This window comes from Girardinichthys multiradiatus, chromosome 21, assembly GCF_021462225.1.
Source record: "Girardinichthys multiradiatus isolate DD_20200921_A chromosome 21, DD_fGirMul_XY1, whole genome shotgun sequence".
Lineage (NCBI taxonomy): Eukaryota > Metazoa > Chordata > Actinopteri > Cyprinodontiformes > Goodeidae > Girardinichthys > Girardinichthys multiradiatus.
In genome coordinates, this window is record NC_061813.1 from 18,511,269 (window position 1) to 18,534,468 (window position 23,200).

The following is a 23,200-nucleotide window of genomic DNA, read 5'->3' on the forward strand; positions in this document are numbered from 1 at the left end:
CTCTTCAGTGCATCTTCATGATCTTTGTATTTGCCCATTCAGCTTACACATATTGGGTTGGACATATGATAATATAAAAATCCCAAATTACCCTGGGACCTAAGATCAAAAAGTAAAAGGCCAGATTCCCTGAATTCCCAAACCATAGCTGCTCCAGCTTTGTGTGAAATGCAACCAGACAAAACCTAAACACCATGATAAAAGTAAAGGAAATTACTTTCCTTATTTTAGGTGTGATTGATTGTCCCCCTGACCTGCTAGACTGAAGAGGTGGTTAAAAAGAAGAGGCAGACTTAGATAATTGGGCCCGGTGGTATCCAAAGCCCGGCAGGTGTTGAAAGAAGTCTCATAATACAGGTACCAGCAACGGCTGCAACCCTGAACTTCAGCACACCTAGGATTTGTCTACCTTGAAGGAATTTTTGTGTTTTATGTTTGGCATGTCTTTTATTGAATAGATGAAATATGAGCTACTTGTAACTCCTATTGACGTATTGGACATGCCACAAGAAAAAAAAAAAGAGGTATACAGGTGTCAAAAATCCTCAGAGATGTCAACAAATAAATAGAGCATTTTTGTTTCATCTTTTCTTGGCACGAAAAATAATGACATTCAGTCTTTGAAAGTGATGTCAGTTGTTAGAAATATCTAGCCAATTCATGAGGGATGTAATTCCCTTTCCTGTTGAGAAGTGGGTAAAAAGCTCACACCGTAAGAAGGATCAGAGATAGAATTTAGTTGAACAGAAAAGGCACAGATGTTTTCACTCTTTAATTTCATTAGTGAATCATAGGGCTATCCGAGTCCTTCTAGCCATTTCAAATGAAGAGGTAAAAGCCAGGCATGAGCTTTAATGATAACATTTTTTTCTCAGAGAAAATATGCATATTCTATCCTTACTATTATCTGAGAGCCAAGGGCTCTGTTCCAATTAGAGAATACCACAGAAAGACATTCAACAAGCATGCACACAAACGAACCTACAATAGGTACAGTAAAGTACCCAGCATTAGAGGGCCCAGAGAAGAGCTTTTTACTTAAAAAACTATTTAATCAGGAAAATCAACGCTTCACATCAAAGAAATGGAGATGAGGGACAGGCGGATAAAGAGACTCATCAAAGAAGGAGATCTAGTTAGGGATTCAACACCCTAATTCCCTTTCTCTTAAAACCGTCGTCAGAGGGGGCACAGGGCCAATTTGCTCCCTAAATGGCTGCGTGTGAATGTGCAGATTGCTTTGCATAGCCGCTGGGAATGTGGGCTTCCTCCTCTTTTTCTTCTCCACACTGAGCCTGAGAATTAGAAAAGATCCAAAGACAGATAGGCTTAACTGAGCCAGAGCTACTTTCTTTAAGTCCAGAGCCCTGTTCCAGCTTCCAACTAATTTAATACATGTCCTAACTCAATTAATAGACTTTAATGCAATGTTTCTTCTTTATCTCTTCTCTTTCCTGGGAAATGGGGGCTTCAATTAGAGTTGCAGAGTAATATCAGCGAAAAGGTTTGGATTGTAAATCTCTCTGAATGTTAAGACAATGACATGTCCCAGGGGCATTAAAGTTGATCATATATGCATCCTTAATCTCAAACATCATCCTAATCTCACTTTCTGGGACTTGCTTCACATTAATGTAATGTTATGCATAAAATATTGACCACCAGTCTTTCCTGTCTAGGGCTATATATGCATTAGTGTTGCATTCATTAGTCAAAACCTTGATATAAAAGAGGACCTCCAAGAATCCACAGGATGTGCCCTGTTTTCCACAAAATGTCAACCCGATCATCATCCAAGATTGTAACTATCACAGGGCTCCTTTGGTACTTCTATACAGGTCCTTCTCAAAATATTAGCATATTGTGATAAAGTTAATTATTTTCCATAATGTCATGATGAAAATTTAACATTCATATATTTTAGATTCATTGCACACTAACTGAAATATTTCAGGTTTTTTATTGTCTTAATACGGATGATTTTGGCATACAGCTCATGAAAACCCCAAATTCCTATCTCACAAAATTAGCATATCATTAAAAGGGTCTCTAAAAGAGGTATGAACCTAATCATCTGAATCAACGAGTTATCTGTAAGCACCTGCAAAAGATTCCTGAGGCCTTTAAAACTCCCAGCCTGGTTCATCACTCAAAACCCCAATCATGGGTAAGACTGCCGACCTGACTGCTGTCCAGAAGGCCACTATTGACACCCTCAAGCAAGAGGGTAAGACACAGAAAGAAATTTCTGAACGAATAGGCTGTTCCCAGAGTGCTGTATCAAGGCACCTCAGTGGGAAGTCTGTGGGAAGGAAAAAGTGTGGCAGAAAACGCTGCACAACGAGAAGAGGTGACCGGACCCTGAGGAAGATTGTGGAGAAGGGCCGATTCCAGACCTTGGGGGACCTGCGGAAGCAGTGGACTGAGTCTGGAGTAGAAACATCCAGAGCCACCGTGTAGGAAATGGGCTACAGGTGCCGCATTCCCCAGGTCAAGCCACTTTTGAACCAGAAACAGCGGCAGAAGCGCCTGACCTGGGCTACAGAGAAGCAGCACTGGACTGTTGCTCAGTGGTCCAAAGTACTTTTTTCGGATGAAAGCAAATTCTGCATGTCATTCAGAAATCAAGGTGCCAGAGTCTGGAGGAAGACTGGGGAGAAGGAAATGCCAAAATGCCAGAAGTCCAGTGTCAAGTACCCACAGTCAGTGATGGTCTGGGGTGCCGTGTCAGCTACTGGTGTTGGTCCACTGTGTTTTATCAAGGGCAGGGTCAATGCAGCTAGCTATCAGGAGATTTTGGAGCACTTCATGCTTCCATCTGCTGAAAAGCTTTATGGAGATGAAGATTTCATTTTTCAGCACGACCTGGCACCTGCTCACAGTGCCAAAACCACTGGTAAATGGTTTACTGACCATGGTATCACTGTGCTCAATTGGCCTGCCAACTCTCCTGACCTGAACCCCATAGAGAATCTGTGGGATATTGTGAAGAGAACGTTGAGAGACTCAAGACCCAACACTCTGGATGAGCTAAAGGCCGCTATCGAAGCATCCTGGGCCTCCATAAGACCTCAGCAGTGCCACAGGCTGATTGCCTCCATGCCACGACGCTTTGAAGCAGTCATTCCTGCAAAAGGATTCCCGACCAAGTATTGAGTGCATAACTGTACATGATTATTTGAAGGTTGACGTTTTTTGTATTAAAAATACTTTTCTTTTATTGGTCGGATGAAATGTGCTAATTTTGTGAGATAGGACTTTTGGGTTTTCATGAGCTGTATGCCAAAATCATCCGTATTAAGACAATAAAAGACCTGAAATATTTCAATTAGTGTGCAATGAATCTAAAATATATGAAAGTTAAATTTTCATCATTACATTATAGAAAATAATGAACTTTATCAGAATATGCTAATATTTTGAGAGGACCTGTAGGAGCTTTAAACCAAATTATTTGTCAAGTTTGGCCTTGCAATACCACAAAATACACAGGCCGCAAAGACCTGGAGAAGTTCTAGGACAAAAAGAGATCACATTGGTCAGTATCACATACAAAATTTAAAACAGGATCAAGCAAGCACAACTCAATGTTTTTCAGGGCCCTCGTGAGCCTCATAAGAAAAAATAGTGCATGCTTTATTCTCTCAAACCCAACAAAAGCCTCATCTGAGTGCAAATGCATCTGTTTGTGTCAGTAGAACTGAGACCAGTTCCCCCTGCAATAGGATCCAGTTACAATTGATTGTCCTGGCAATCAGCAATTAAGCACTGATGATCAGAGCAAGGAAAACGAAGCAGGGGTGGGAAGAGGAGGTGCATAACAACCACTACAGCCCCCTCCATCCCCCCGTATTCCGCTCTTGTCTTGTCAGCCCAGGAAAGGCTTCACTCAGCTGGGGTGAGTTTGGCCTGGGGCTCGGCTCACTGGTGGAGGTTAACTCCAGCATAAATAAGCATCTTTGGACTCATTACAGGGATTAGAGAGTAATTCGCCTGCGAGGAAGGAGACGACTGCCAGGGTTTTGGTACAGTTTACTACAGTCTTATAGGGGCGAGGGCCCTTGAGATTACAGAGGGAGAGAGATGGAAAGGCAGCAAAAGAGAGAAAGACCAAGGGAAAAGAGAGGATGGCTGTCAAGTGTGTGTGAGTCAATCCAAGCCCCCGGCTGCCCCCTTGATCTTGAGCATGTTGGGGTGCTGTGAAAACGGATAATGGGAGTTAGAACGACCAGGCCTGTCTAGAGAGAAGTGTACTGATTGTTATAACTTTCCCTCATCTCTAGCTCTCTCTCACTCCTCCACTTAACTAAATAAACACCCAAGAGGTAGCACTCTATCAATTTTAATGATGTTGAAATACAATTTAGGCACAAAATACACAACAAATGCTAATTTGGCCATGATGAGAGGCATCAGAAATTCCTCCCATTATTTATTCAGCTGACTTTCTGCATTTTTCATCAGAACAAATATTCCCATTTCAACAAACACACACACACATCCACACACCCCATCACAGAGCTAATTTGGAGCATAAATCAACACATTCACTCATCAAATATATGCTCTGTGTGGTGCTCTGCAGTCTGTCCAGTGCACTATAGACAAATAATTCTATCTGAAGTCCAGCCAGAGAAACAGAGGGCACAGAAGACTGTCAATATATGCACACATACATTAAACCTACCAGACGAATGTGTGCTCAGAAAAGACACAATAAAGAAAAGTGCCATCATAAAGTCATACACGACTAATTATTTGAAAAAAAAAAGCAAATAACGGGAACTGATAAACCCTAACTGCAGGAATTAGGGTGTCCATCCATATGTCTGTTTCCAGTTTAAAGAGACAGTTCAGATTTTTTTTTGATGAGGTGCTGTTGAAAGGTTATAAGCAATAAATACATATCTGCAGTAAGTAACTGTCATAGCATCTTCATTTTATATGAATACAGATTAGATGGACTTTGGAGGTGAAGCGACCGGCTCATCCGAGAGAGGCCGACACCAAAGTGGATTTCTGTCTTAAAGCAAATCCAGTTTGATTCATTAAATGAAACCTGTAGAAAGAACTAAACATGCTAAGTGTTTCCGGTAAGAGTAAATTATGTAAAAATAAGGCAGGGTAAAAATCAACACTTTTATGTTTTTGCTTATGTCTACCACTTTTGTATCCCTGGTAGCACACCCCCCCCCTGCCTCCATTTCCAACGTAAATAATCATCGGCCTCTCTAAATGGTCGTCCAATGCAAACACAAGCTTGGTTTAAAGGCTTTTAAAACAGTGTTAGCCAAAACAGCTGACATGATGTTTCTGAGACTGAAGTTGTTTGAAGCAGGCAGAAGTCCCATTCTGTCATGGCTGTTAGCTTCAGTCTCAGCGCCCATCTTATCTGAATTCATGCCAAGTAATCATGCCCAGAGTTATCCGCTGCACGTAAGATATCACATTTTAACAAAACTTCACCTAAACAATCCTGAACTTTTTCTTTCATTTGTACTAAGTGTCTAACAGTTCCCTCTTAGTAGGATGGAACCATCACCTGCCCACATACTGCATCTCCATCTTGACTGTCTCAGGAGTTCCTGCATCTGCTCCACATTTTGGACATGTGAGGCTAGCGTCCGCGATGCTGTGGCTTTTAATGCAGTAGTAGCAGAAAACGTGCTGGCACCCCACTGTATGCGGCAATGTTGGCCATTCTCCACATAGTGCACAGTCTTTCCACATATCTCGTGGCTTTCTTGCTTTTTCTTCATCGGAACCTTTTCGGCCCAGCACACGTAACAGCACTGCTGTTTTCAGTTTTAGTAAATTAACCAGTGGTAACACAAAGATGAAGAACTCGGCAAAGCCGTGCCACAGCAGTTCCCGGTTCATGTACTGGTAAGTTACATCACGAACTGCATTGGGCTTACTGAAAACAGCCTGAGCTCCTGTGATTCTTTCAACTAAGACAGGGTGACGGCCGTTCCTTAGGAAAACAAGGAAGTTGACGAGGGTAGCAAATTTTGCCACACCAGAAACAAGAGCGAGGGCTTTACGGAGACCTTGTTGGAGCAAACCGCTATCCATCTCTGACACAGCTCCTCTTGGGCTCAAACCCAACCATGGCAGGAGCCGGTAGGAACGCTCCTGCAGCCAACGGGGGCCTGCAGTAAGTATGGCAAGACCCAGCTTCTGATGACGAGACAGCGGCTTGTAGTGGGGATATAATGAAGATGTGCTTTGATAGCGCAGGCTCAGTAAAGATTGGCCTACTGTGGCGCTGTTGGAATAAAGAGTGAATCTCCATAGCAGCAGATAAAGTAGAGCTTTTAATTCAGGCTCCACTGGGGTGAGCATTCCTGGGCGGTAGTTCTGGAAACACTGAGTGAACTGGGTCCACAGCAGCTGCTCAAGGGCTGAGTCCAGCTCAAGGGCGTCCAGCTGGCTGATGCGCAGAACTGGTGTCTGTGGGTCGACCGCAGAATCTGAGCCATAACTTCCAGATGTCATTTGGTTGTGGTTTCTGTTGAAATCTGCTGGAAAAATATCAAGAAAAACATTAATTAGATATTAATCAGGCTTTCAGATTTTTGTTTGACGTAGTACATGCATAATGAACAAAATGGCTTTTTCTAAGCCTGATTGTTACTTTGGTTAAACTTTGACATCAATTCTTTGATATATTGTTACAAAATGTTGAGGTTAAAGGGCAAAACATGTGAATACTAACATTTAGCTGAAGGGAACCAGAGCAATTGGACACAAACAGAAGTTTCAAAGTTTTCAAGCAACAGTTTGTGATGGATGCAGAAACAAAGAGTGGATTTCTCCCAAGGTTCCGCTACATTCTTCATGTAAAAATGTCATATGTCTTCAGACTCAAATTTCCAGAGGTCCCAGTCATTTTTTTTTCTGTTTTGGAACAAGAAATATTAGCTCATTATGATTTTTTAATAGATGTCAAGCCACAATGATGTGAATGTACAGGGGTTGGACAATGAAACTGAAACACCTGGTTTTAGACCACAATAATTTATTAGTATGGTGTAGGGCCTCCTTTTGCGGCCAATACATCGCCAATTTGTCTTGGGAATGACATATACAAGTCCTGCACAGTGGTCCGAGGGATTTTAAGCCATTCTTCTTGCAGGATAGTGGCCAGGTCACTACGTGATACTGGTGGAGGAAAACGTTTCCTGACTCGCTCCTCCAAAACAGCCCAAAGTGGCTCAATAATATTTAGATCTGGTGACTGTGCAGGCCATGGGAGATGTTCAACTTCACTTTCATGTTCATCAAACCAATCTTTCACCAGTCCTGCTGTGTGTATTGGTGCATTCTCATCCTCATACACGGCACCGCCTTCAGGATACAATATTTGAACCATTGGATGCACATGGTACTCAAGAATGGTTCGGTAGTCCTTGGCAGTGACGCGCCCATCTAGCACAAGTATTGGGCCAAGGGAATGCCATGCTATGGCAGCCCAAACCATCACTGATCCACCCCCATACTTCACTCTGGGCATGCAACAGTCTGAGTGGTACGCTTCTTTGGGGCGTCTCCACACCGTAACTCTCCCGGATGTGGGGAAAACAGTAAAGGTGGACTCATCAGAGAACAATACATGTTTCACATTGTCCACAGCCCAAGATTTGCGCTCCTTGCACCATTGAAACCGACGTTTGGCATTGGCATGAGTGACCAAAGGTTTGGCTATAGCAGCCCGGTCGTGTATATTGACCCTGTGGAGCTTCCGACGGACAGTTCTCGTGGAAACAGGAGACTTGAGGTGCACATTTAATTCTGCCGTGATTTGGGCAGCCGTGGTTTTATGTTTTTTGGATACAATCCGGGTCAGCACCCGAACATCCCTTTCAGACAGCTTCCTCTTGCGTCCACAGTTAATCCTGTTGGATGTGGTTTGTCCTTGGTGGTATGCTGACATTACCCTGGATACTGTGGCTCTTAATACATCTACATCACAAAGACTTGCTGTCTTGGTCACAGATGCGCCACCAAGACGTGCACCAACAATTTGTCCTCTTTTGAACTCTGGTATGTCACCCATAATGTTGTGTGCATTTCAATATTTTGAGCAAAACTCTGTTCTTACCCTACTAATTGAACCTTCACACTCTGCTCTTACTGGTGCAATGTGCAATCATTGAAGACTGGTCCAATTTAGCCATGAAACCTCCCACACTAAAACGACAGGTGTTTCAGTTTCATTGTCCAACCCCTGTATGTATGCATGTATGTATGTATAGATGGATATACAATAAAACTTACCCTATTTTCCTTCCAGATTTTTTTGCCAGGCAATATACTCTGTAAATACACATAGTTTCCATACTCTTTTCTTTTTCCATATTTTTTCAAACCTGGAAAGTACGCAAATTCCCAAGAATTCCAGATCCATTTTCTGAAAAATGGGCAATAATTAAGTACACCGGTGTCTATGGCCTTTATTAAGTATTTTAGCAGATAACAATAACTGATCTATTTAGGTTATGAGCAAAATATATAGAGAAGCACTTCTATTAAACGACAACTTTGTTATAAGGAGCCAAGAGGCCCTGCAGGGGAAACCCATCCTGTTAGAAAGGTTATTTTTCTTTACACAGAAACGGAAATCACTTTTCACATGTAAAACCCATCCTTAATGTAAGCTTTGAGCTATGGCATATGGTGGAGCAGGGGGTCTTAGAATGCTTTCTCCACTATATAAACACACACCATGCAACACAATACACACACACACTCACACAGCATGCAAAGCCAAGAGGCCATTGGTGCCTGCTCCCTCTGGAGATAGGGGTGTGTATACAAATCACATCACCAGGGATTAGGCTAACGGCACAGTCTCTGGTACACTGTGAACATCTGCCAAATGTGGAACAATTCTACCCCCCCCACAAAACTCAGCTCCATATGGGATCTCATCGTTGTGTCGTCTGGGCTACTTTGCGATGCATACATTTGCAAAATGCTCAGTTCTCCTGTTTTATCTGCCCTTTGCCCATCTGAAATGCCTAAGAAGTGGAAGACTAACTAACACAGGGAGAGACAGATGAAAAAGGGCACCGAAAGAGAGAAAGAGAGAGATGCCTTTCCTTGACAGTAGCTTTTGTGTCTCGATGAACAGGATTTGTCACGAGGCTTTAAAAGAGATTTCCGCTGGGTAAATATGGCAGTTTTGACAGAAAGAGAGAGGGATGATGGTCACTTTAGATGCTTCTCAAGGAGGTTAAAAAAGCCCAACCTAACATGCTGGGCCAATACTGAGGTTGTATTGCGAAGCACCGGACCATCTGTGTATTGAAGACATTTAAATAGAGCCAGGATACACCATCCAAATAAGTGGAAATTAGCAAACCGGATAAAAAAAAAAGTGAATTTACGCTAAACTAAGCAGGTATGACAAATTCATTGAGCTTCATTTGAAATGCTGCCATGTTAAGCGACCAGAAACCCGTCTGTGACGGGAGAGGAGTTTGGATTAAAAAAAATAGAAGTAGTCTAAATGTGTATGCTAACCAATAAACAGGCTCTGTTTGTTCAGCTTAATCTGAAAGTTTTCCTTTGATGGAGGAAAATTTAAAGATTATATGCATGTGTCTGACTATGAATGTATTCCAAGAAAAGCCTTGATCTATGTGGGGCTCCAATGCAACACTGACTTAATCTATCAGTCTATAGCTGACACACACACACACACACGCACACACACACCTCGACAAATAAACACACTGCCAGGTGGTGGAAATCCCCGTCACAGCAGCAGCACTCTCGGGAGTAAACCCAACCGGGTCCAATAGTCTTTTCAAAGCCTTTTATCGAGCAGTTTACAAGTTATGAATGAATATGTTTTATTTGGGGAAACACGATATTGACAACTACCTATCAATAGTAATGTGACTATTGTCAAGGGTCTGTCAATATTAATGTAATTATGATGTAGGGGGATCTGAGGGAGGCTGGAGTCGAGGGCCAAGTAACATCTCCTGCCCACTACCATATCAATAGCTGGGATTGTTATTGACAGCTTCCCTTCAGACTTGCAGGACTTGCCAAATATATAACAAGCAGGCACTGCAGTCAATGCCACGCTGCCTATAAAAATTAAGCGTTTCGAATTTACATGGCCTTTACCGTGGACAGCTGGAAATCCATGTTCCTTATGTAATACTCAAAAGACACAGTCGATACAAGTGTTCAGGCAGCAATGACAGCGTGTGTTAGAGGCCATGCAGTTCTTATTTAAACCTGAGAGATCAGAAATATAGGGGAAAAAAATATTTTTTCAAAGTCTGTACACATGTACAGTGGCAGCCACAGTCATTAGCAGCTATGGAAAAATGTTCAAAAAGCCTTAAAACAAAATTGTCATTTATTTATTATCATAGTGTAAAATTTTTTAAAATCAAACTTTAATTCAAGTATATTTGTTTAGTAGAGTGAAAACTCTATGTTAAGAGATAACTGTTTTAAAAAATATAATAATTGATGTTCGATTAATTGCATCATTCCTGCGAATACTTTGTACCACACCCTTTTTACTAGTAGGTCAGGATTTAATACTGAACCATATAGTGAGAGGAATCAGTGAAAAAGGAAGGTAAACATTTGAAAACAAATCTTGATTCACATTTCGTTTAAAGAGATTGTTACCAGTAAATGCTATTTCAAAAAATATGTTACCTAACATGAATAAAAGGGCCCTTCAATTAAATGTTGGATTTTTCCAAAAGTTTCAGTGTGGTATTATGTTACCACAATAAAAGACTAAATTATTTTACCAGATCTTTTTGTGGTTGCTCATTTAAGAATTCCTTTGGTCACCCAACCAACCCACAAATAAAAAGAAAACTATTTAGGGAAGTTGGTGGCTAAAGAAAATTAATCTGAAAGCAAATTCAGCTAAAAACCATGTGGACTTTCACTTTTTTTCTAATCAGAACTGTAAAGAAAACAACCATATTCCTGGGAATGCTAAAATGTATTTTAATTGAGATCAGAGTGGATTGTGGGAGCTTCTGCATGCTATTTAGACAAAGATAACACACTGACTCAAGGCTGACTGCGATAGCTTAGGGACAACAACAACAATATCCCATCTAACATGAAACCCATGGCTCCAAGGCTAAAGGGGCTATGGCCAGTGTGAGGAAGGAGAGGAGACGCCACAAAAGCGTACAAACAATCAGCCTAAAGCTTTAGAGCAGAAATGGGTCCTCTGAAAGCTAGACAACAGGCTTTCATTTCAGCTACCCTACAGACCGATGGATAGACAGAAAGACAGACATCAGCCAGAGCGTCATGAAACTGCCAGACGGGAGCTCTGAGCTATCGTCTACACATACAGTGAGGAAAAAAAAAATTTCTGAATAGATAACTAAAGTGACAAAATAAGGGGGGGAGCAGATAAGCTCAAACCTTTCCCTGGGAGCTGACCTTGAGGATGACGGTCACAACAAAGAAGGAGGGACCATTCCTGTAGCACACACAGCTCGGCCACACGGAGATGCAGGGATCCAGGGAATAGCCTATAGACAGAGGAAGACCTCACTTTCTTCTTGACCTTGGCTTAGGTGTCTGGGGAGAGTGGGAGCATGTTTAGGACATGGGTCTGAAGACTGGGGGGCTGGGAAGATGGACAGTGTCTAGGGATTTTGCTTTTTTTTTTTTCTGCAGCTACGAAATGCAACAAAGCCACTCACAGGACTATCATTCCCTGTCACTGCAAACAGTCAGCCCAAAAGGTCTCAGTTTGGCTTTTTATGTATTGTAACACTCCAATTACCAAGCACTTAGGTGTGGTATTTGCATAATGTATTTGCTGAAATGCTCACTTGGCTTTCTATGATGCTTGGAGAGATAAATAAGCTATGCATTGGCAAAGCATGCTGGATTACAGCATTACATTTTTGTTTCCTGTTTGTGCATGCAAATTAATTGCTGTAAAAGCTCTGGTGGGAAAACTATTTAAAACACAAAAATCTCTAAGCACTCCAGTTTCTTTTGTCCAACTTTCCTACTTTATAATCCTTCTGTCACCGAGAATAAGTGAGGACCTATTAGGCAAAGCTTGCTAATGTCTTCACAATGAAAACAGATAAGAATGTCATATTTAAAACTTTTAAGTGATGTCATACAGCAGACCACAGGCATTATGGGGGGGACACTAAGATCACCCAGGCAGTAAGCAGACTAATTGTTATGAGTCTGTTTCATGAAAAATGAATGTGAGTAGACGCACAGAGGGGTCTTTGGGGCTGTGTGTGCATCAGACACTAATGCTTTATCAAGGCTTCCCCTCTTTCTCTAATCACCCAAGACTCCTTTGAGCTGTTGGGTGAAAGCCAAGGTAATGCATGAACACCAAAAAAAAAAAAAGAATAAAAAAATATGCACACCAGCTAGAAGCATACATGTGATGCACAAAAATGTCTTCTTATTTGAGTTTGCTCCGAAGGTAAATTATTCAGAAGAGTTAATTGATTTCATGAGTACAAAGGTTGAGTATGCTAAAACTGTATGAGTAATAAGTACGAGGGTCTGCGGCAAACAACTTAAAAAGTCATGAAACATTAAAGAGCAGAGAAGCACAATGAATGTGGAGGAAAAAGCAGAACACCTAATAAATGCGAGAACCGAATTTGCGTGTTCCTTAAAAATCAATGAGAGAGCAAGTCATGCAAATAAAACAGGTTATCCTGTTGAATATTTGACCAGGATGGGTTCTTTTCCAGTCTCTCTTTATGGCTGAAAAGCATATATAGGAATATATATAGGAATATATATATATATATATATATATATATATATATATATATGCTGTAAAAGAATTTGGGATAATGTGAAGGCTAGAGTAAACTCAGTCAATCAAACCTAAAGTATAGAAGTTACTTTTAAAGGTTCTGGTTCATTTTAAATTGCAAAATGAAATCCAATGAAAATACTTTGCATTTTGGCAGTGTACACATTTCAGATACAAACGAGTAAGTAAAATAATAGGCACAATTTGATAGGATTTATGTATTTATTTTGTAGATATCTCCATTGTTAATGTGAAATAAAAAACAAAATAGTTGTAAGACTCCCATTTCTCTTGCGTCTGTAACTATGTCAAATACAGAAAGGTCCTAATATAAGAGACTAAATTTAATATTATTAAAATATTAATTTAATACACACATAAAATACATTTAAAACATGGCATGGTTTTATTATTTTAAATTAAAGATCTAAGCACAGCCTTCAATACAGTCAATAATAACCTTTGTCTTAACAGCTTTATGATGGTAGGCATCTACAAATTCAAATTCAAATTCAAATTGACATTGATATGATACTGGGAATTTCTTGTAAGCATCGGATCCTCAAATAGAAACATAAACTGAGATACAGAGTTCCACAAGGCTCAATTTCAGGTCCTTCATTTTTTATGCGTACATAACATTAAGTCATGGATGGCAGAACTTTTTTCAGCTGAATCAGCACAAAACTGAATTTGTGTCTTGAGATGACATTTATTGTCAGTTGGACTCTATCAAGAGCAGATTGTATAAATAAACTGAATTAAATTGAAACTGAACAAAATATATAAAATGAAAAATATTGGTGTTATACTTGATTAAAATTTTAGTTTTCCTATCTCACATTAAAATGTTAAGATGTATTTTAATAGCCTGAAGTTTTGGTGTTTTCCCTCTCGGCCCAATGCACAGACATACCTTTATCACTTGCAGAATAAATCATAGCAATGTTTTAATTACTAGCCTTCCTAAACATAATGAAGCTCCTCCACAACTACTTCAGCTGCATTAAGGCCTTTGAAGACCAGAAGGAGAACATGTGTTCCCCCATTTTTAAAGTCTCTCCATTGGCCACCTGTGTGATTTAAGGTTATTTTAATGACTTAAAACCATCCATGGTGGTAGTCAACTGTTTGAGGTATTATGACAATATGAAACAAATTGGGAATGACCACATAGAATCACATAGTAGGGTAAAATGATGTGCAGGGATCAATAGCTGTGGTTCTCCAAACTTCACATAGCCTCCAGAATAACTTAAGAACAGTCATAAAATGGGTTCCCATTGCTGAGCAGCTGCAGCCAAGCCTTTCATCACCTTCTGCAATGCAAAATGCCAGATGCCGTAGTAAATGCACACCAGAGAATTTAACTTTTTGACAGGTGGGTGGGACTTCCGATGAGGGTGGGATTTCCGGTTGGCGCCATGTGGGCGCCATGTGGGTGCCATGTGGGCAGGAGGTCACGTGGTCAAGCAGGTGGTGTGTCCAAGGGGGCGTAACCGTGGATGCTGATTGCTTGTCGTCATTAGGGGTGATACCTTAAATGAGTCAATTAAAACACAGGGGTGTGTTTGTTATAAATAGAACAAGACAAATATGGTATTATCGGAAACTGTTTGGCATCAGCACCAATTAAAAATAGAGGGGGTGTGTTTGTAAGCATCGTTAAACCTTGAATAATCCAATGAAAACAATAGGGCGTGCTTTAGTGTTTACTTTAAATACAGAGATAAAACTCTGCACTTTACATGCAGCATTCGTTGGAAAAAAGAACTCCCGTTCAACAATGGCTAGAGTTAAGAGAATTTATCGTCAAGCGGAGGAGAAACGCAACGCGTGCCAAGATGATGATGATGAACAAGCAACTGCATCATATACTTCCTCAACGGAGATACCTATCGGAATTCCCGTCATGACATACTCTACCGATGATGAGGATCCAACATCAACTTCAACAACCATGGTTGAAGATCAGACCTCGGGTCGGCCAAGAGGTATGTCAGTTCTGTGCGAAACCCCAGTGACCGTCTACCAGTATTCATCCCGTGAATTGAATGCTCCTAACAAATCAACATACTACATCTGCAGGGTACAAAGACCCCCGTTCGACACTCTGCAGGAAGAATGGTCTTTGGAGCCATATGGCCTGGTTGGCAGCTGGGGTTATATTTTCATGTATGAAATAGGAGAGCTTTGCCTGTATCAATTGGATCAAGATGAGGTATTTAATGGATCACTGGCTCTGTGTACTCTCACCCACAGCGACTGGGCTGTGTTAAGGCTTGCAATCCCGCACCTTAATGATAGCCCTGAAACAGTCTCAAGGCAGGAGTGGGAGGAAGAAGAAGAAGAAAATGAACTGTCTCCTCGACCTGTAAAACGGGCGAGAATGTTTCATATACCATCCGATGTTGAAATAGCTGAGAGAGAACCTCTCTTTAGCGCAGTGTGGGGGTCAAAAACCACAGCAAATGGCTGCTGGTCTTTTCGGGCAAGCAGACGCAGGAACAACCGGACGAGTCCCTCAGATCTGTTTGTGTTGGAGGCTTTCAATCAGGACTGCGGCGTATTCAAGACAATGCTGGCTCTGCCGTTTGAAGCTTGGGCAGAGAAGATGAGTGAAATTGGACATCGTCTTTCTGACCTTTTCCACAAGTCACGAAGTTGGATCGATGTCATGTCAGTGAAAAAAACGCTGACGTTTCCTGTTTTACGTTTAGAACGAACCCTCTTCTGAGGACACGCCCCTTCCTATGATACATATACGGGGGGATAACTGCAAGCTCACAGACACTGAGAATTGTATCATGAGAATGAGTGGACCGACACCATACAGGGATCTCTACAACCACCGAGCAGAGATCCACTTCTCTCTCCTGAGCACGATGAAAGCTTCAACATTGGACCATATCATCCGCCTTCCCCTGACCTCTTCTCACCATCCACCTCAACATCCTCATTCTCAGAGAACCACTTCAGTCCTGCATCACCTACAGGATACAACATGAAATATCTACCGCTTTCTCCAGACCTCTGCTCACCATCACCGCTATTCATGGCTGAGTCTGTAGACGCGAATGTCCTGCCTGAAGACATGAAGGTGGTTGTGGAGGAGGAGGTAGCCACCGGCTACTCACACTCTACCGAAGCCTCTACACAAACCCTGGAACCGATGGAGGACCCTCAGCCTTCAGCAGAGGATGAGAGTAACCAGGAGGACGAAATTGACGGTTGGTTCTCAACCACCCTCATCAATACGGTGAAAACAGCAATACTTCATTTATTCAACATGACCTCTTTGAACTATCTCAGAGAAACCTGCTATGGATGTATAACGAACCACCCGAGCCAGCGTCAACACCATTGCCTGGAGGTACTGGGGGAGGATTATTACCAAGTCAACTTTCAACGCATCGTACGACGACTCGTAACCCCCAAACTCGTTCCTGCTATTCAGAATCTTCTGGTACTTCGACGCATACAAGCGGATGACTTCAGAGTGAAGACGATTGCCAAGATGGTTTTATATGAACTGAAATCGGTACAAGGCATCCACAGTGCAATAGCGCACATTTATGATCGCATGGTCGATGAGAAACATCTCAAACAACTTAACTCTGTTTCAGAGTGCTATGGACTGACAAACTGATCTCACATGTTTGATGACTTGTTGTATCATTTTTTTGTTGTTTTTTTAGTATTCCAGTACTTTAATGAATCTGCATTATATGATTTGTCTTCTTTTTTCTTTTTACTATTAAATACAATTAAAGTAGGAACATAGTAACCTTTCCCAAAAGTGTTGTTTAAAAGCTAGTAGTGTTTGAATTCATCTGCATTTTATCTGATTTTGTTTTTTGGTTGTTTTTTTTTAAATATTAAATACAAAAATAAATAAAAAACAAGGATAAATCTACCCTCCTGTGTGTTTTTTCTCATTATTTAACAAGTAATCGGCAGAGTGAGCATAAGGCAGAGATGGCAGGAAGACGGCTGATGAAGAAAGTATATTATAGCCCTTCAAATCCGGGAAGTTTTGGGGGTGTAGATAGGCTGAGGAGGGTTATGCAAGATGAAACGGGAAAGAAGGTTGCGGTTGAAGAAGTTAAAGATTTTTTATCAGGAGAAGATACCTATACTCTACATAAACCTGCAAGAATAAAGTTCCCGAGAAACAGAGTTTTTGTCACCAGACCATTGAGACAGTTCCAAGCCGATCTCTGTGACATGCAAGCTCTGGCCATGGAAAATGATGGTTATAATTATTTATTAACAGTCATTGACATCTTTTCAAAAAGGGCGTATGTACGAGTTTTGAAGAGGAAAACAGCCGCTGAGGTGGTAAAGGCATTTGAATCAGTTTTTACAGAAAGTCATTTTGCTTCACTCGCTGTGGCAAAATGTTCAATACCGTGTTTCTCCATTAAAACCTTAAGTTTCTTGTTAAAAAATTATTTACCGGCATCAGTCTGAAGTTTTTTGGGGATCTGACTTTCTGTAAAAACTGATTCAAATGCCTTTGTTGAAGTTGATGTTGGATCCTCATCATCGGTAGAGTATGTCATGACGGGAATTCCGATAGGTATCTCCGTTGAGGAAGTATATGATGCAGTTGCTTGTTCATCATCATCTTGGCACGCGTTGCGTTTCTCCTCCACTTGACGATAAACTCTCTTAACTCTAGCCATTGTTGAACGGGTGTTCTATTTTCCAACGAATGCTGCATGTAAAGTGCAGAGTTTTATCTCTGTATTTAAAGTAAACACTAAAGCACGCCCTATTGTTTTCATTGGGTTATTCAAGGTTTAACGATGCTTACAAACACACCCCCTCTATTTTTAATTGGTGCTGATGCCAAACAGTTTCCGATAATACCATATTTGTCTTGTTCTATTTATAACAAACACACCCCTGTGTTTTAATTGACTCATTTAAGGTATCGCCCCTAATGACGACAAGCAATCAGCATCCACGGTTACGCCCCCTTGGACACACCACCTGCTTGACCACGTGACCTCCTGCCCACATGGCACCCACATGGCGCCAACCGGAAATCCCACCCTCACCGGAAGTCCCACCCACCTGTCAAAAAGTTAGATGAAAGGGTGTTCTTAAATTCTCTCACACCACCACTGGATTCTGAAGTAGTGGAGAAGGGATCTCTGCAGTGACAAATCACACCTCTCCCCCTGACAATCCAATGAATGTGTCTGAGTTGCCAAGTGTAAAGTTTGGCGCAGAGGGGATTATGGTGTGAAGATCCTTTAATTCCAGAGTTTTATTTCTAATACGTTAAAGAACAAAGACATTTTGGAGAATTTCATACCTCAAACTCTGTGGGAACTGTTTGGGGATAGCTCTTTCCTGTTCTAACATGACTTTGCACCTATGCACAAAGCCATGTCCATAAAGACATGGATGAGCAAGTTTGATGTGAAAGACCTCTTTACTGGGCTGTGCAGAGTCCTGGCCTTAGAGATAAAGAAGTGTGGTGACTGCAAGAGAGGCTTCTCATCCAACATCATTCTCTAGCCTCATAATTGCACCTCTAGAAGAATGGTGAAAAATTACAGGAAACACTCCTAAACCTTGTGAAAAGCCTTCCTAGAAATACCAAAAGCTGCTGATGCTGTTAAGGGTTAGTTATTCTTTAGTTTTCTCCTTCTTTTTAAACTGAAGTAAAGCATCTTGGCCTTGTAGGTATGAGAAGTGCTCTATAAAAAAAGACATTGACATCTCTAGATATCAATGTCTCCATAACCTGGGAGCTGGCCCATATCCTGTGGAACCAGCTCCCAGTTTTGGTCCGTGAGCCAGACACCCTGTCTACTTTTAAGGCTAGGCTTAAAACTTTCCTTTTTGATAAAGTTTATAGTTAGCTCAGGATAACCTAAGCCACTCTATTTCTATAGTTATGCTGCTATAGGCTTAGGCTGCAGGACATAATGACCACTTTCACTCTCTCTGCTACATTCTCATGGTACTCTTCAATTTCGCATTATTTGCTGTTATTTCAGCTTTTAACTTTATGTTCTCTCTTTTCTCTTCCTAGAAGCTACACCTGGCCTGACTCTGTGTCTACCTGTGACACCTTTCTGGAGGGGGGCATCATCCAAGCTTCTGCTGCCAACAACTTAATGCTCACCCTCTACCAACGGTACACTTGGCCCTGTCTTTGGGTGTTTAACCCTATTTTACTCCTAGACTTAGCTACTGACTGAGCTTTTACTGTGACTAACTGTATGTGCTCTCTCTCATACTCTAAACTTGAAAACTGGCTCAGAGTTTATCTGTTTTTTCTTCCTAGATGAAACCACTAAAGGAGCTAGATCCATTAACATTTACTTTTCCTTCCCATAGAAAGGACTCCTGGATCAGTGCTTCTTTGTTCTCTTTGTGTCTCTGCTCTGTTCTGTCAAACCCCCAGTCGGTCGTGGCAGATGGCCGCTCACACTGAGCCTGGTTCTGCTGGAGGTTTCTTCCTGTTAAAAGGGAGTTTTTCCTCTCCACTGTCGCTACATGCATGCTCAGTATGAGGGATTGCTGCAAAGTCAACGCCAGTGACTGTCCACTGTCGCTACATGCTCATCCAGGAGGAGTGACAGAGAGAGGTACCCCCAATCCTTGTGGTTTTTAGTATAACAATGGCCACCAGTGGGCTGTAGATGGACAAACTTTATCAGTTTATTATTTTACTTTCTACACCTACAGATAGCCCATTCTAAAATGGCCAATCTCAAACACTCAGTAGTTTATTTTAACCTCCCTAACAACCCCCCACCATTACAAACCCTTTGTGAAGTGCCTTGAGACGACATGTGTTGTGAATTGGCGCTACATAAATAAAACTGAATTGAATGGTTAAAACATGCAAAGTAAATTTAAGGTGTCATTTTTTTCCCATTATGCAGGGTAACATGTACAAACCAAAGGCATATTGGTTTCCATTATAACTCTGCTGCTTTTGTCTAGTCTCTAGAAACACAAACACACACAAATATTTCAAATGCTAGACAACCATGTTCCAAATTCCATTCATATTAACACACCTACTATTTTTAGATGCCAATCGACCTTTAATAACAGCCATAGCTCAAAACTGTTCTATTTTGATAATAATGCAAGAGCTTTATGAGATAATCAGAGCAGAGGGATTTGACTTTGGCAACAGGTTTGCGAGCAGTACAGTCAGCACTGAGAGATATAACCAAAAGACAGATAAAGAGTAGAGGAGAGATGATTGGGTTGAGAGGAATGAAGAGAGTAGTCTCCTGAAATCAATAAGATCAACTTTGCCTTGAATCTCAATGCGGAAGGTTTTGATCTCTAGCCCTGATTATTTTGGGGAATAATGGAATTATGTGCGTGGATGCAGAACATAATCTTGAAGGAGCCCAGAGTCTAACAAGGTTACTAATCAAAGTTTCATTAGGTATATATACACCTAGACCACACACAAATTGAATAATAATTCCCAGCACATTTGATCGGTATGCGGTATGCATTAAACATGCCGACAGACATGAACAATCGATTTGATTTTAAATGCAAACATGAAGCAAATGGAAAAGTAGAACAGAGAAGAAAAAACACAGGAAAACCCGACACTGCAGACTAACCGCAATGTTACAGTAGCGCGTTTAAACGTCAATAAAACGATGCAGATGTGCCATTGTTAGGATTAATGCAGAAAAAGTTTCTAACTAATGTGAACAAATGTGTTCTTACCCATTTCTATTCGGCGGAACATAAAAGTCTACCTTTCTCCCCTGATGCATTGAAGACGGCTTGTTTTTCCGGGTTGTGCAACTCAGTCCCGCCTCTTAAAGGGAACAACCCAATAGTGTAAAAGAACGTTATGATTGATGACTTTAGAAAGGAAATGATCCAATAACGTAACGCAGCACCGACAGAGAGGCATAGAAAAGAGGGTTAGCGTCGATTTGCAGAGTAATTATCCATATGTATACACTACTGTGCAGAAGTTGCGACTCATAACGACCTGGCGAGTGGAGACTCAGCAGTAATTTGCTTGTAGTAGCACAATCAATTTATTTTAATTGTACCATAAAGTTATTCAAAATTTAAGCAAAGTGACAGCCTGTGACTTTTCAAAACCTGCAATGCTACTTTTTCACGAGAATCCTATCAACTTGTATAACAGCTTAAAAGCTGACCTTATATATGAAGATAAATGTTGGAAACACCCACCCACCGTTTTAACATTGATTTATACAATATAAAACACCTGGAATGAGTATTTATTAATTTTTTACATCAATACTGACATTTTCTTACAGTTTGTGAGGCCGTTTAATCTAAGAATCTAGAGGTATGACAGTGGGACTGAATCCCATGACTGCCATTTTGTTTTAAAATTCAGGTTAACTAACCTGTCTCCAAAGAGAAAGAAACTTCTTATATCTAGATGATAACGTAACATATTTTCTCTGGTACTTGTAGATTGGACAAAAAAAATATCAAATTGCTTTTATTTGTTAAGAAAAGTAACAATTATTCATATTGCTGCCAAAATATTATAACATGCTGATCATCAGTTATGTTATCTATGACATTTATTATTTTGATTTTGCTCCATAGCCTTAAACAGAAGTACTGTGTTTTGTCATTGAGCTCTTCTTAACACAGGTATAACCAGCTAATATTAGTTTGTCAGATAATCTGTTTTAGGAGCCAGCATGTAGTTCACTGCTTAACAGACATGTTTGCTATATCTAACTTTAAAATAGAGGTACCTTATTAGTAATAGGTGGAACTGTTTTAGTTTTCACACTGTCTGTGTTTAGAAACATTTCTAAATAGCTTAATATGTCTTATTTGAAAGCCAAGAAAGTGTAGGAGTCTCCTTTTAGCCAGCTGACTGGAAGCATGCAGTAGTGTGTAGGGAAGCAGTGTTTACTGGCGGCTCTATGCTCCATACAGTCGGAGAAAACACTAGCACTTTCTGTGGCATCTCATCAACAGGGCTTTAAACCTTAGAAAGCTTGTCAGAAAATTTGAACCATAACTAAAAAAACTTGGTATGCCTCAATATTGGTAACCTGTGCACGCTTAATTAAATCAGGGGTGCCAAACTCCAGCACTCGAGGGTGGGCGTTCTGCCACATTTGGATATGCCCCAAGTCCAACACCCTGAATCCAATGGTTAAATTACTTACTCATGTGCTTAAGTTCTACAAAGTCCCGTTAAATGCTCACCATGTGATTCAGGTGTGTTGATGCAGAGATACATCTAAAGGTTGTTGGATACTGACCCTTGAGGACTTGAGTTGGACACCTGTGTTCTACATGTTTTACTTAAGCTTACACACATGATTCAAATTCAAACTGTTATTATTGAAACTTATTTCTACTGCTGCTAAATGGACATTGATGATGGATATAATATTGCCAATAACATTTATTCATCGTAATTTTGTATTTTGATACATAAAAATATTGAAGTCTAACTACATGACATTAGCTGGTTTATTGTCATGGTGTTAGCTCAGATAGCCAGCCTACATTTATCTGCTTTACAGAGATACAACTCGTAGCTTACTAACTGTACTTTAAAAAAATAAAATAAAAGCTGTGTTTTGATAAAAGTAATAGTTTTTGCTCTTTTAGTTTCCAATGAGCTAACTGTTCCTCTGGTAAGGAAGTAAAAAGTGTAGGAGTAGCCAACACCACACTGAAAGAGTTGAGGGAGAGGGATTGTGGCACTGCTTTACTCTACCACTGGTCAGTTTAATACTTTCTCTGGCATGTCATTGAAAGGTCTTTAAACTGCACCAATACTATGATGGAAATTTTAAGCAGTTTTGAGGCTGTAACCTTTTTAAACCTTGGTAAACTTCTGAAATTGCCCCATATCGACCTCTAAGACATTCAGGGCAGTAGAGGGTGGACAGACAGCGGGCATGGTGTTGATGTGCAGAAGGGTCCGGGCAGCAGTTCCAGGGCGGAGCAGCCAAAGGAGCAATAAGTAGATTCTTTGAAGGGGATCTTGAGGTAAGTTCACCAGCAAACTCCAGGAAATGAGGAAACAGAGGACTGAAAACCATGGGAGGACTGGAGAATGGTTTTCATCTACTGTGCAAGTAAGAACTATCTGGCATCTGCCTCAAAGGATTCACTTCTCTATGCTTCTCCAGATTGGACTAAATGAGCTCCAGCTGTGGGGACGTACCTGCCAGTCACACCCTGCAGTCAGAGATGGTGAAGCGCACGCATACAGACCTGCACACAGCCCTGTTGCTACTATAGGAACACCTAAGATCTTGAGTTAAAATTCTAAAAGTTTGTAGTCTCTGATGACACAAATATGGGCAAACTATTCCCCTTGACTCAGTTTGTCACACAAAAATCTGCATGAATTTCAGCCTG

General features: G+C 40.9%; 1 protein-coding gene across 3 annotated transcripts; it reads right to left on the reverse strand.

Moving 5' to 3' along the window:
* Positions 1–4,389: 4,389 nt before the first annotated feature.
* Positions 4,390–20,643, reverse strand: pex2 (peroxisomal biogenesis factor 2). Of its 3 annotated transcripts, XM_047349117.1 has the most exons (3): positions 8,281–8,402; positions 6,719–6,900; positions 4,390–6,521 (listed from the first exon to the last, which is right to left on the reverse strand). In XM_047349117.1, exons 2-3 carry the CDS (start codon positions 6,840–6,842, stop codon positions 5,539–5,541), a joined length of 1,107 nt encoding a protein of 368 aa, XP_047205073.1. In that variant the 5' UTR covers positions 6,843–6,900; positions 8,281–8,402; the 3' UTR covers positions 4,390–5,538. The 3 variants fall into 3 exon arrangements, with proteins under 3 accessions (XP_047205073.1, XP_047205074.1, XP_047205075.1); XM_047349118.1 differs by lacking the exons at positions 6,719–6,900; positions 8,281–8,402 and adding an exon at positions 20,540–20,643 and having other exon boundaries at positions 4,390–6,524; XM_047349119.1 differs by lacking the exons at positions 6,719–6,900; positions 8,281–8,402 and adding an exon at positions 20,540–20,625.
* Between the last annotated feature and the right edge of the window lie 2,557 nt (positions 20,644–23,200).

Excerpts from the sequence above, each read along its gene's own strand:
- pex2 (XM_047349117.1), bottom strand. The coding sequence starts at position 6,842 with ATGAAGAATGTAGCGGAACCTTGGGAGAAATCCACTCTTTGTTTCTGC. Across the intron at positions 6,522-6,718 it reads CTGGTTCCCTTCAGCTAAAT|ATTTCAACAGAAACCACAAC; the intron begins GTTAGTATTCAC and ends TTTTTCCAGCAG.